At 47.4% G+C, this 12,070-nt stretch overlaps 1 protein-coding gene across 2 annotated transcripts in view; it reads left to right on the top strand.

Moving 5' to 3' along the window:
• The window catches only part of smg5 (SMG5 nonsense mediated mRNA decay factor), a 78,305-nt gene extending 67,380 nt beyond the window's left edge, over nucleotides 1-10,925 (top strand). For both annotated transcript variants that reach the window (XM_063041696.1, XM_063041697.1), the window contains exon 22: nucleotides 8,753-10,925. In XM_063041696.1, the coding sequence (XP_062897766.1) occupies nucleotides 8,753-8,836 (84 nt within the window). In that variant the 3' untranslated portion in view covers nucleotides 8,837-10,925. The remainder of the gene's footprint in view (nucleotides 1-8,752) is intronic.
• The last annotated feature ends 1,145 nt before the right edge of the window (nucleotides 10,926-12,070 follow it).

Genomic DNA, 12,070 nt, shown 5'->3' with positions numbered 1-12,070 from the left:
CATTACAGGCCCTTTGGTCCTTAATGTTCTACTGACCTTCTAACCTACTCCAATATCAGGAGGGCTATAGGAAGACATTAGATTGCTCTGTTGATATGAAGGAGAATCCTAAGGACTGTTATGGATATATTAAGAACGAAAGCATAGCCAGGGACAAAATTGGTCCTCTGCGTGGTGCCGAAAGAGATGGCGAGATCTTAAATCGAATTGTTTTGTACCTGTATTTATTCGGGAAATGGAAGAAGTCTATAAACGTGAGTTAATGCAGCAGTGAGATCATGGACCCTGTACAGAGTACAGAGGAGGAGGTTTTTGCTATCTTGAGGCAAATTAGGGTGGATAAATCCCTAGAGCCTGACAGTTTGTTTCTTCAGACCCTGTGAAAGGCAAGTGCAGAAATTCCAGGGGCCATAGCAGAGATATTTAAATCGTCGTTAGCCACGGATGAGGTGCCAGAGGGTCGGAGGATAGCTAATGTTCTGTTGTTTAAGGGAGGTTCTAAGAGTAAGCCAGAAAATTATAGGCCGGTGAGCCTGACATCAGTAGTGGGAAAGCTATTGGAAGATATTGTGGGGGACTGGATCTATAGACAGGGACTGATTAGGTAGGGATAGTCAAGGTGACTTTGTGCAAGGTAAGTCGTGTCAAACCAATCTGTGAGCTTTCTGAGGAAGTTACCGGGAAAGCTGATGAAAACAAGGCAGTGAATATTGTAAATATGGATTTCAGCAAGGCACTTGACAAGATCCCGCATGGGAGGTTGGCCAAGGTTTAGTTGCTCGGCATTCAAGATGAGTTAGTAAATTGGATTGGACATTGGCTTTTTTGGAAGAAGCCAAAGAGAGGTTATGGATGGTTGCCTCTCTAACTGGAGGCATGTGACTAGTGGTGTGCCTCAGGGTTCAGTGCTGGGTCAGTTGTTGTTTGTCATCCATATCAGTGATCTGGATGATAATGTGGTAAACTGGATCAGCAGATTTGTGGATGACACCAAGTTTGGAGGTGTGGTGCACAGCAAGGAAGATTTGATTTTGACCTCCTGGTGAAATGGGCAGATGGGATTTAATGCAGACTGTCAGGACCCCGTAATTTCATTAGGCAGAATTCACCTAGACTGTGAAGGGTTAAGTTTGCCATGTACGTTACGTGTTGCATTGTATGTTATTACATTTTGGGGGCAGGGTTTTTCTTGTGTATGCGACACTGGGGACAACAGGCCAACCAAATTCACAATCACGTGGTCAAGGACCGCGATAGGAGCCAATGGAGTCTTGGTGTGTTGATGCACCTTTGCGCGTGGGCACATCAAACAAGCACCAGCCCAGTCCCTGACGTCCTTCTTAAGCCCATACCACACAAACTTTTCTGTCACCAGTTTCTGCGATACGCTCTGGCTCAGATGAGAAAGCCTGTGGACCGCATTGAAAACGCACTGCCGCCAGCTCGCTGGCACACTCGGCCTGGGTTGTCCCATCGACGCATCAGACAGTAATGAAACACTGCTGTCACTGAAAGCAACGGTCACCAATTTCAACCCTGTGTCTGCCGAACGCAGTGCCTGCACGCTCGGGTCCGAAACCTGGTCCACACCCAAATGGACAGCACCAGTGAAGGACCGGAAAACGCAGTCAGCCACCAAGTTGTGCTCTGCTATGACATGCTGGACGTCCGTGGTGAACTCTGAAATAAAAGAAAGATGGCACTGCTGTTGAGCAGACCAAGGTTCGGAGACCTCAGTCACGGTGAATGTGAGGGGCTTATGATCGACAGAAGTCATAAATGGACGGCTCTCTAGGAGAAAGTTAAAATGTTACACTGCCAAGTACAGGCCGAGAAGCTCACCGTTGAACGTGCAGTACTTGCGCTCACAGGAGCGAAGCTGACGGCTAAAAAGGGCGAGAGGCTGCCAAAAGCTGTTGACCAACTGCTCACGCACTGCGCCAACCGCGCAATCCGACACATCCGTGGTAAGAGTGATCAGCTCGTCTGAGAGGGGGTGCACCAGCAGCATTGCATTAGACAATGCTTGATTAGAGTCTGAGAACACCTTGGACCTTTCCTCCATTCAGTCCATGACTTGCTTGGCCGCTTTGCCCTTAAGGGCCTCGTAGAGAGCGCGCACGAGGCGAGCCGCTTCGTGGACAGCGTTTCTGTGGAGTGTCTCGAGCCTGCCCGTTTGGACCTGGACTGTCCAGCGGAAGTGGCACAGCCCCCATCGAGGGGCTGGCCTCCCACCTCCAGAGCTCCTGACATTGATTGTTCTTCCTCCCTGGCACCTGCCAGTGAAAAGGATTAGGTTTGGCTGAGTTTTGTGGGGCTCCTGCTCATTTGATTTTGTCTGCTAGGGTGAATTCTGCAAGGGGGGATTATGGGTGGAGCATGTGTAGGGCCTCCTTAATTTCATTAGGCAGAATTCACCCAGACTGTTGAGGGTTAAGTTTGCCGTGTACATTACGTGTTACATTCTACATTATTACGTTTTGGAGGTGGGTTTTTCTCGTGTACAACGCCATTTGTTAGCAAGTAGAATAAGGTGTAAGAAGTAATTACACTCGTGTCAATTTTTGCCAACACTCCCTCAAGACAAATGTGAGGTGTTGCACTCTGGGAGGACTTGCATAGTGAGCAGTAGGGCATAGGGGAGTGCAGTAGAACAAAGGGATCTGGGAGTACGAATCCCTAATTCATTGAAAGTGACGTTACAAGTAGATAGGGTCATAAAGAAAGTGGCCTTCATGAATCAATGCATTGAGAGCAGGAATTGACATGTTACGTTGAAATTCTATAAGATGCTGGTGAATCTTAACTTGGAGTATTATGTGCAATTTTGGTCACTGACCTACAGGAAAGGTGTAAATAAGATTGAAAAGAGTGCAAAGAAAATTTACAAGCATGTTGCTGGGACTTGAGGACCTGAGTTATATGGAAAGATTGAACAGATTAGGACTTTATTCCATCGAATGTAGAAGATTGAGGGAGATTTGATAAGGTATACAAAATTATGAGGGATATACGTAGGTAGTGAAAATGCAAGCAGACTTTTTCTGCTGAGGTTGGGTGAGACTAGAACTAGAGGTCATGGGTTAAGCGTGAAAGGTGAAATGTTTAAGGGGAACATGAGAAGAAAGCTTCATTAAGAATGTGAGAGTGTGGAATGAGCTGCCAGCACAAATTGTGGGGTAGATTTCAACATTTAAGAGAAATATGAATAGGTAAATGGGGGGTGGGGTATGGAGGTGTGTGGTCCGGGTGCAGATTGATGGGACTTGGCAGATTAATACTTTGGCTGGGCTGAAGAGCCTATTTCTGTGATTAGTGTTCTATGACTCTATCATATCAATATAACCCTTTCCTATCTAAGTCTTAAATGTCTACCCACTTTTCCCCTCACCAGCCAGCCTCCTTCCTTTCCCCCTGCCTTCTTATTCTGAGTTCTACCCCTATCCTTTCCATTCCTGATGAAAGTCCATAGATGCTGTATGACTTGCTGAGTTCCTCCAGCAGTTTGTGTGTGTTGCTCAAGATTTCCAGGATCTGCAGAATTTCATGTCTTGGTACAATTCCCACTGTTGTCAGTATGAAGTTTGTATGATCTCCCTGTGATCGCGTAGGTTTCCTCCATGTCCTCTGATTTCCTCACACATTCCAGAGATGCATGGATTAGTAAGGTCGTTGGTCACATGGGGGTAATGGGCTGTGCGGGTCAGAAGGGCCTATTACCAGCTGTATCTCTAAACCAGGGATTCCCAATCTGGGGTTCATGGACTCCTCGGTTAATGATAAGGCTCATGGCATAAAAAAAGGTAGGAAATCCCTTCTCTAAATAAAAATTATTAATGTCCCGAATGTATCTGCCTCCACCACCAACCCCTGGCAGTGCATTCCATCCACCTGCCATTCTGTGTTAGAAAATAATCTCTGACATCCCTCCCCTCTACTTTCCTCCACTCACCTTAAAGATTCAGGTTTAATTATCACCCAACCATAAATGAATACAGCCAAACGAAAAAGACCATGAATGGCACGGCCTGAAGGTGATGGTGCATGGGACATTGTCCTGGTCTAGCTTGGTCTTCCACTGAGTGAACTTCAGAGGCACTGAAACAAGCCCGTTTTGTATTGGACATCGATGCTCTGGGGAAAAAGGTGCTGGCTGTCCATTCAATCAATGCCTCTTGTAGTCTGATACACAAAGAAACTGCTTCCCATGTTAAATGGAGACTTCATTAAAGAGCTACAGCTCTGGCAGTTGCATCTGTACAGTGCGATTACACAGTAGGTCTCAGGCTGCTTTACTGAAATTGTGACAATGCACAATTTTCACAAGCAGCAGCTCGGTCTCAGCTTACCAACCCTAAGCCGTTCGTCTTTGGAATTCAAGGGTACAGCGCAGAGTTGGCCCTCACAGCCCTTCGAGCCCTGCTGCCCCAGCAATCCCGACTTAACCCTAACCTAATCACTGGACAGTTTACAATGACCAGTTAACCTCCCCTGTCCGTCTTTGGACTGTGGGAGGAAACTAGAGCACCTGGGGAAAAACCCATGCATTCCACAGGGAGGACGTAAAGAGATTCCTTACGAAGGAAGCTAGAATTGAACTCTCAACTCTGACACCATGAGCTGTAATGACGTCATGCTAGCCACTGGTGAATATGAGAGGAAACTGGAGCACCCAGAAAGCCCACTTGGTCATGGGGAGAAGATGCAAACTTTACAGACAGTGGTGGGAATTGAACCCAGGGTGCTAGTAGTGCCTTAATAGTGTTACACTAGCCACTAAAGGTGAATTGGGAAAGTAACCTAAGGCAGGGGTCCCCAACCTTTTTTGCACTGTGGACCGGTTTCATATTGACAGTATTCTTGCGGACCGGCCGACCGGGCTGGGGGCGGGGGGGTAGGGTTGCCAACGGACAAGAGTAGCAGTCAAATACGTTGTTTACACTCAGACACTACAATGACCATGAAGCCTTGCGCGGGCACCAGTGCGCATGCATGTACGTGCCAATTTTTTCTATACATCTTGTTTTTGGCAATTCTGTTTGGGGGGGAGGGGTTAATCACGACCGGAATGTAGGTGATAAGTGGCTAATACACTCAATTTCGTTTCTAAAAGACTTTATCTAACGAATTTAATATTAAACACACAGCGCATATTTTCCTCGCATGAATATAGCGGTAAGTCAATTATCAGGGGAGCTTGAAGTAAGTGTGGAACAAGCTTCCAGTAGAAGTGGTAGAGGCAGGTTCGATATTATCATTTAAAGAAAAATTGGATAGGTATATGGACAGGAAAGGAATGGAGGGTTATGGGCTGAGTGCAGGTCGGTGGGACTAGGTGAGAGTAGCGTTCGACACGGACTAGAAGGGCCGAGATGGCCTCTTTCCGTGCTGTAATTGTTATATGGTTATATAAGTAAGTCAATAGCATCATAACATTTTAAGTAACGTTTGGATATTAAACACACAGCACATATTTTCCCCGTATGAACATATAAAATCATTGCAACACACCAATATCGCTGAATCAGTGGGAGCCCTGGGCTTGTTTCCCTGCAACAAGACGGTCCTATCAAGGGGTGACGGGAGACAGCGATACTCGATAGAGGTTCCTTATGTCCAGTCTATTCTGCAATTTAGTTTTCGTTGCATTCATTGCAGAAAACTCTGCTTTGCAGCGATATGATGTTGGAAATGGAAGCAACGTTTTCAGTGCTTTCGTGGCTATCTCAGGATATTTCGCCTTGACTTTGATCCAGAATGCCTGCAGAGATGTTATCTCAAACATACTTTTCAGCCCGCCGTCATTTGCAAGCTCGAGGAGTTGATCTTCTCCCTGCGCTGACACGGATGACGCGCGGGTAATGACCTCGCATGCGTACTGGCTCAACAGTGCGTGACAGGGAATGAGGAAAGGTGCAGCTGACTCCCATCGCCAAATCATATCGTTTCCTCGTGGCCCGGTAGCGCATGCTTTGTGACCTGGTACCGGTCTGTGGCCCGGTGGTTGGGGACTGCTGACCTAAGGGACATGTCAGTAGATAGCAGTGTTAGATATTCAACAGCTGGTCTGTAAGCAGGAACTTATCCCAGTTAAAGGGATACAATTGGTGGGTGACAATAGAGGTCATGGATAATGTTAAATTGAAGAATAGGACAGACAGTGGTAAGGCAGAGGGAAGATTTCAGGCCCTGGCTGTGAAAGACTAAATGAATGTGAATGTGAGAGTGTGTGTGTGTGTAGTGTTGGCGCGTGGCCAAGTGGTTAAGGCGTTCGTCTAGTGATTTGAAGGTCGCAAGTTCGAGCTTTGGCTGAGGCAGCGTGTGTGTCCTTGAGCAAGGCATTTAACCACCCATTGCTCTGCGACGACACCGGTGCCAATCTGTATGGGTCCTAATGCCCTTCCCTTGGACAACATCGGTGGCGTGGAGAGGGGAGACTTGCAGCATGAGTAACTGCTGGTCTTCCATACAACCTTGCCCAGGAAATCTTCCAAGGTGCAAATCCATGGTCTCATGAGACTAACGGATGCCTATTTATTTACTTTTGTTGAAGGCTGCAAGGGCAAGTGCCCATGATGAAGCTGACTGACCTTACAACTTTTTGTAGCTTATTTCAATCCTGTGCAGAGTACCCATATCAGATGGTCATGCATCCAGTTAGAATGCTCTCCATGGTACATCTGTAGAAATTAGTGTGCATCTTAGGTGACATACCAAATCTCTTCAAACTCTTAATGAAATATAGGCGCTGCCATCCACGTGTTGGGCCCAGGACAGATCCTCAGAGATGTTGACACCCAAGAATGTGAAATTGCTCACCCTTCCCACTTTTGATCCCTTGATTAGGTTGAAAAGCTCAGGAGAAAGTTGATTTACAGCTGGTGCTGTAAAACGCTATACTAACCTTTACACAACCATGTAAACCTTCACCCACACATCAGGGGCAACCTAAGGCAGTCCAGTGGTCGATTAACCCACAAGCTGTGTGTTGAGGATGTGGGAAGAAATCAGAGCACCTGGGAGAAACCACAGAGTGTGGCAAACTCCGTACAGACCTGGGATCATCCCCAGGGTGCTGGAGCCTTGAGGTGACAGCTCTACCCACTGTGTAGGGGGCACAGTAGCATCGAGGTTAGTGTGATGATATTACAGCTTGGGTCATCAGAGATCGGAGTTCAATTCCAGCGCTGTTTGTAAGGGGGTTTGAATGTCCTCTCTGAGAACTGTGTGTGTTCTCTCTGCATTCCAGTTTTCTTCCACAGTCCAAAGATGTATTAGTGGATTAATTGGTCATTGTAAATTGTCCTGTGATTAGGATAGTGATAAATAGTTGGATGGTATGGCTCGTTAGGCCAGAAGAGCCTGTTCCTTAGATAGATAGATAAATAGAGGAAAGTGGTAGGATGGAAAAAGAGGTTGTGCATAGGAAGAGTCTGAACACGGATTCAAGATCGTTTAATGTCATTTCAGTACACAAGTGTAAATAATTGTTACTCCAGATCCGATGCAGCACAAAAAAAACCTCAAAGTGATAGTTAGGAACTTAAGAATAAAAAAACACAATAAATATATAAGATAGCTTATATACATAGGTTGATTCTATGTCCATAACGTTATGCTAGGCTCAGTAATGTCTGTACCCAAGGTGACTCTGACAGGAAGTGATAAAATAGTGTGGTGGGATGTGGGTTAGTGGTTAAGGCATTGGACTAGTGACCTGAAGGTCGTGAGTTCGAGCCCCAGCCGAGGGAACATGTTGTGTCCTTGAGCAAGGCACTTAATCACACATTGCTCTGTGACGACACTGGTGCCAAACTGTATGGGTCCTAATGCCCTTCCCTTGGACAACGTTGGTGTTGTGGAGAGGGGAGACTTGCAGCATGGGCAACTGCTGGTCTTTCATACAACCTTGCCAAGGCCTGCGCCCTGGAGAGTGAAGACTTTCCAGGCGCAGATCCACGGTCTCGCAAGACTAACAGATGCCTTCATCTTTATCTTACGGTGGTGGGACGTGGGTTAGTGGGAGGAGGTGTTGATCAGCCTTACTGCTTGGGGAAAGTAACTGTTTCTGAGTCTGGTGATCCTGGCGTGGATGCTATGTAGCCTCCTCCCTAATGGGAGTGGGACAAGCAGTCCATGAGCAGGGCGGGATCCTTCATGATGTTACTGGCCCTTTTCCAACACTGTGCTGCGTGTATGTCCCTGTTACAGTTAGGCTGGTACTGATGGTGCATTGGGCAGTTTTGGCTACAGATTGTTTGGTCTTCCTGTTCATCACAGTGCAGTTTCCATACCATGCAGTGATTCAGCACTTAGGATGCTCCCTCCTGTGCACCTACCTGCAGTTCAGCTCTCTTCAGCCTCAGAAAGTAACAGTTGATGAGCTTCACACATAAAAGTTGCTGGTGAACGCAGCAGGCCAGGCAGCATCTCTAGGAAGAGGTGCAGTCGACGTTTCAGACCGAGACCCTTCGTCAGTTGATGAGCTTATCTGATTGTGTAGTCTGTGTTTGGGACCAGGAGAGGTTGTGCAAGATGTACACTCCCAGGAGTTTGAAACTGCCTGCATTTTCCACTGCTGTGCTGCTAATGTAAGGAGTGGTGTGAGTTCTCCTGAAGTCGATAACCAGCTCCGTTGTCTTGTTATCATTGAGGAAGGGGGCAAGGGTTTATAAAGTTAGGACCAAAGGAGCAAATTAGAATGTTAAATGTAATCCATCTGATAATTGTCTCCTTGTCCCATCCCGACCAGGCTGCCCTGCAAGCTGCACACAATTCCGGAGTGGATGTCAGGAATGTTCTGGATTTCTACAGGCAGTGGAAGGAGATGGGCTGAAGTGGAGACAGCGAACTTCGGGACTCACGACCTCGGGAGAACGTCTTCAGACAAAATCAAAAACCACGCATACACAGCAAAGGTGCCTGAGGGAAGCTCGCTGGAACTGCTGTGGCGTTCACCGTCACCCGCTGCCCGATCTACGCGGCACGAAAATCGAGCGGAGACCGCGCACCCGTGAGGGGAAACAAACTTTAAAAAAAAAAGAAATTCATGATGCGAAGGGTGGAGTAGTAAAGGCTGGATACCTCTGCCCCCTTGTTTTAAACACAGAGCCCTGCAGAGAAACAGTGGAGGGAGAATGGGGCCCCTCTGCCCTGCTGACATGGTGCTGCCATCTCCCATCCTGGGCTCGTGAAGTGGGAACCTTTCAGCGATTTCTCCAGCATCCCAGCCTGCCAGCCCATAAGGGTACTGCGCTGAGTAGACTGAGCCCCTTTTGTTTCCGGTGCTCTTCCCCAACCCCGCCCCGCTCTCCACTCCCTCCACAACCAGGGATGTCTCTCCACGCCCTGGTTTCACCCCACATCCCAACCATTTGCGGTCAGTGGGTTAATCGATCACTGCGCTGCTGTAGGTTGTCCCTCATGTTTGGGTTGCACTTGTTGGCTGGACCCCTTCCCCTCATCCTGAAACCCCTTTTGCAATGCTGCTCACTGAGGATCAACTGCAGCCACTTCCTGGGGGAGTTCAGGGGTGGGGAGGTGATGGTGGGTACAGAGTGCCGGGCTGAGTGTAAGGGTAAGGGGAGGATTTTAGAGGGAAGAGAAATGTGATTGAGGTGGGGGTCCATTCGCCTTTCTGTTGCCTCTGCCTTTGACAGTATTCCCCCTCCCATCCTGAGGAACAACCCAGCTCTAGTACCACTCTTGGCCCAAGAACTTCCTTGAGGCTTCCTGCAGCCCAGATCCCTGTGAAAGTTCCTCCAGAACCTGCCTCTGCCACCCCCTCCCAGGCAGAGACGAGGTATCTCAGCTTCTCTCTGAAAGAGGAGGAGGCAGGGTTGAGTTCTGGAGGGAACTCATCCCTGCCTCCAATCTCACTAGTCTGATTACTGAACTGAGAAAGACAATATCACACCCTGGGACTCCTCCCCTCCAGCATCCAACCCCATTCAGTTCCTCCTTCCCAGCTGTTCAGTGAAGGGAGTCTCATTTGATTGGCGTTGCTGTGATCTGGGCCCTAAGCCAATTGTTCTGCACTTTTAAGATTCAGGTTCCCTGAAGCAAACTCAACCTCAAAAAGGGCCACCATTTGCTGATGGGAGATGCACCAAACCTACCTTCCCTCACCCTGTACTCAGGAGTGTTAGACACCCTTTCACACTCTGTGTTCAGAGAATACTTGCCTAGCCCGTCACCTCTACTGGGGCAGAGGTGACTGACAACAGCTCACCAGAGTCCCCTGTCTTGGGCCGGTCTTTCAAATTGTCCCTAGCTCATCTTGATTAAGATCCTTCCTCTCCCAGGGATGAGGAGCTTCTGTTGGCATTTCTGTGGCTCTGGGTTTTTTATGGGATGGGGTTGCTAGGCCCATGCATAACCTTCCTCCTTTCACAGCTTGGGGCTATCCATGGCAGGGTTGGTCCAGAGAGTGGGGCCAGTAGAAACCTCGGAACTGGGCTCTGTAAATCTCAGGCTGAGTGAGGAGAGTTTTTAGACGGGGTAGGGGGAAGGGGTTCAGGGAGAGGAGAAGGGTAGATTGCTGGGAAGAGGGGGCCTCTGGTATTACTCCTACCTGGTTTGTGTTTCTTTGTGCTCTGTTGCTTGGTGTTGCCTGCTGTTGTGATGTGGAGTGTGGCTGATGTTTGGGAGCTTACTGTGAGAGTTTGGTGTCAGGGCGCTGGCAGCTTGAAGTGGTGCTGGGCTGAGGGTGGGCACCGGTTCAGGAGGTACCCACTCCCCAGACTGCCCTGCTTTCACTGTCTTATGAAGCGTCATTTCTCTTGTGAAAACAAAAGATGATCCAAAAGTGTTTCTCAACCGTAAGTTTAAAAAGAAATTTCAAGAATCCTTTCAATTCCAGTTTAAAAAAAAGGCAATAAAGTCTTGAAATTATTGTGGGAAAGGAACACGTGACTCTTGTGTGGTTTGTTTGTGAGGATGTGTACATCCTGTTTCCCTGTGGCCAGATTATAGGTTTCCCCAATGTCTTGTAAAGCGTTGGTTTTACATCCTTACTTTTATTCTACTCCTGAAATTCAATTTGCCTTCTTGACCACTGACTCAACCTGCAAATTAACCTTCCGAGCATCCTGCATGAGGGCTCACAAGTCTCCTTCACCTCTGATTTCTAAATTTGCTCACTATTTAGTCTATGTCTTTATTTATTCTACCAATGTCATGACCATACATTTCCTGACACTGTATTCCACCTGCTGCTGCTTTGCCTATTCTCCTAATCTGTCCAAGTCCTGCAGACTCCCTACTTCCTTAACACTGTCTGCCTCTCCACCTGCTTTTAGATCATCTGCAAACTCCATACTGTATCTCTGAATAAAATAAAAATTAAAAATAATATGAGACGGGAGCTGGGGTCCTAACACTTGAGTGTGGGACACTGCTGAGTGCAAGATGTCTGCTAGATCTATGTTTGCAACAGTGTGATTTCACTGGAGCGGCGGATAATGCTGATGATGCTCACTCCTTCCATTAAATGTGTTAGTCTATCAGACTGATGAAATTATGTTAATCTGCCTTGGCCCTTCATATTTATCAAGTCTTAATTTAGCAGCAACAAAGCAATGATAATTCCTGATAATGAAATGAAGGACCAGGCAGGAAATAATATCATAAAATAAATTTCTGTTAATGGGATTGTTGACAGGCAACTAGAGCCATCTGTCTGTGCGCCTGTAAGATTGTGTGACTCAGGATGGCAAACGTGGCACCATACCAAAACTTCATGGAGAAGGTAAGAGTCTCCTGCCTGACAGTGTGTTCCTGACCACCTATGCCTTGCCTGTGAGGTGGCTGAGTGTTGCAGGGAATAAACTGGCCAGTTTGGGCACAGCCTTGGGGAGCAGCTTAACTGTTTATCCTTGCCGATCAAGTTAGACATTTCCCAAGGAGCGATGTCACAGACCTTCTATATAGGAATTATAAACCGATTGAATTCCTGCCACACTTTGTACAGTTGCTGGAAATGCACAACACACATGCACTTGCATGCAAGCACACCCCCTCAATAAGATTGAAGTTTGTACTTTCTCCTGTGACAGTGTGGGTTTCCTCC

This window comes from Mobula hypostoma, chromosome 2 (assembly GCF_963921235.1).
Source record: "Mobula hypostoma chromosome 2, sMobHyp1.1, whole genome shotgun sequence".
Taxonomy (NCBI): Eukaryota; Metazoa; Chordata; class Chondrichthyes; order Myliobatiformes; family Myliobatidae; genus Mobula; species Mobula hypostoma.
This window is presented reverse-complemented; position numbering and strand designations above follow the sequence as displayed.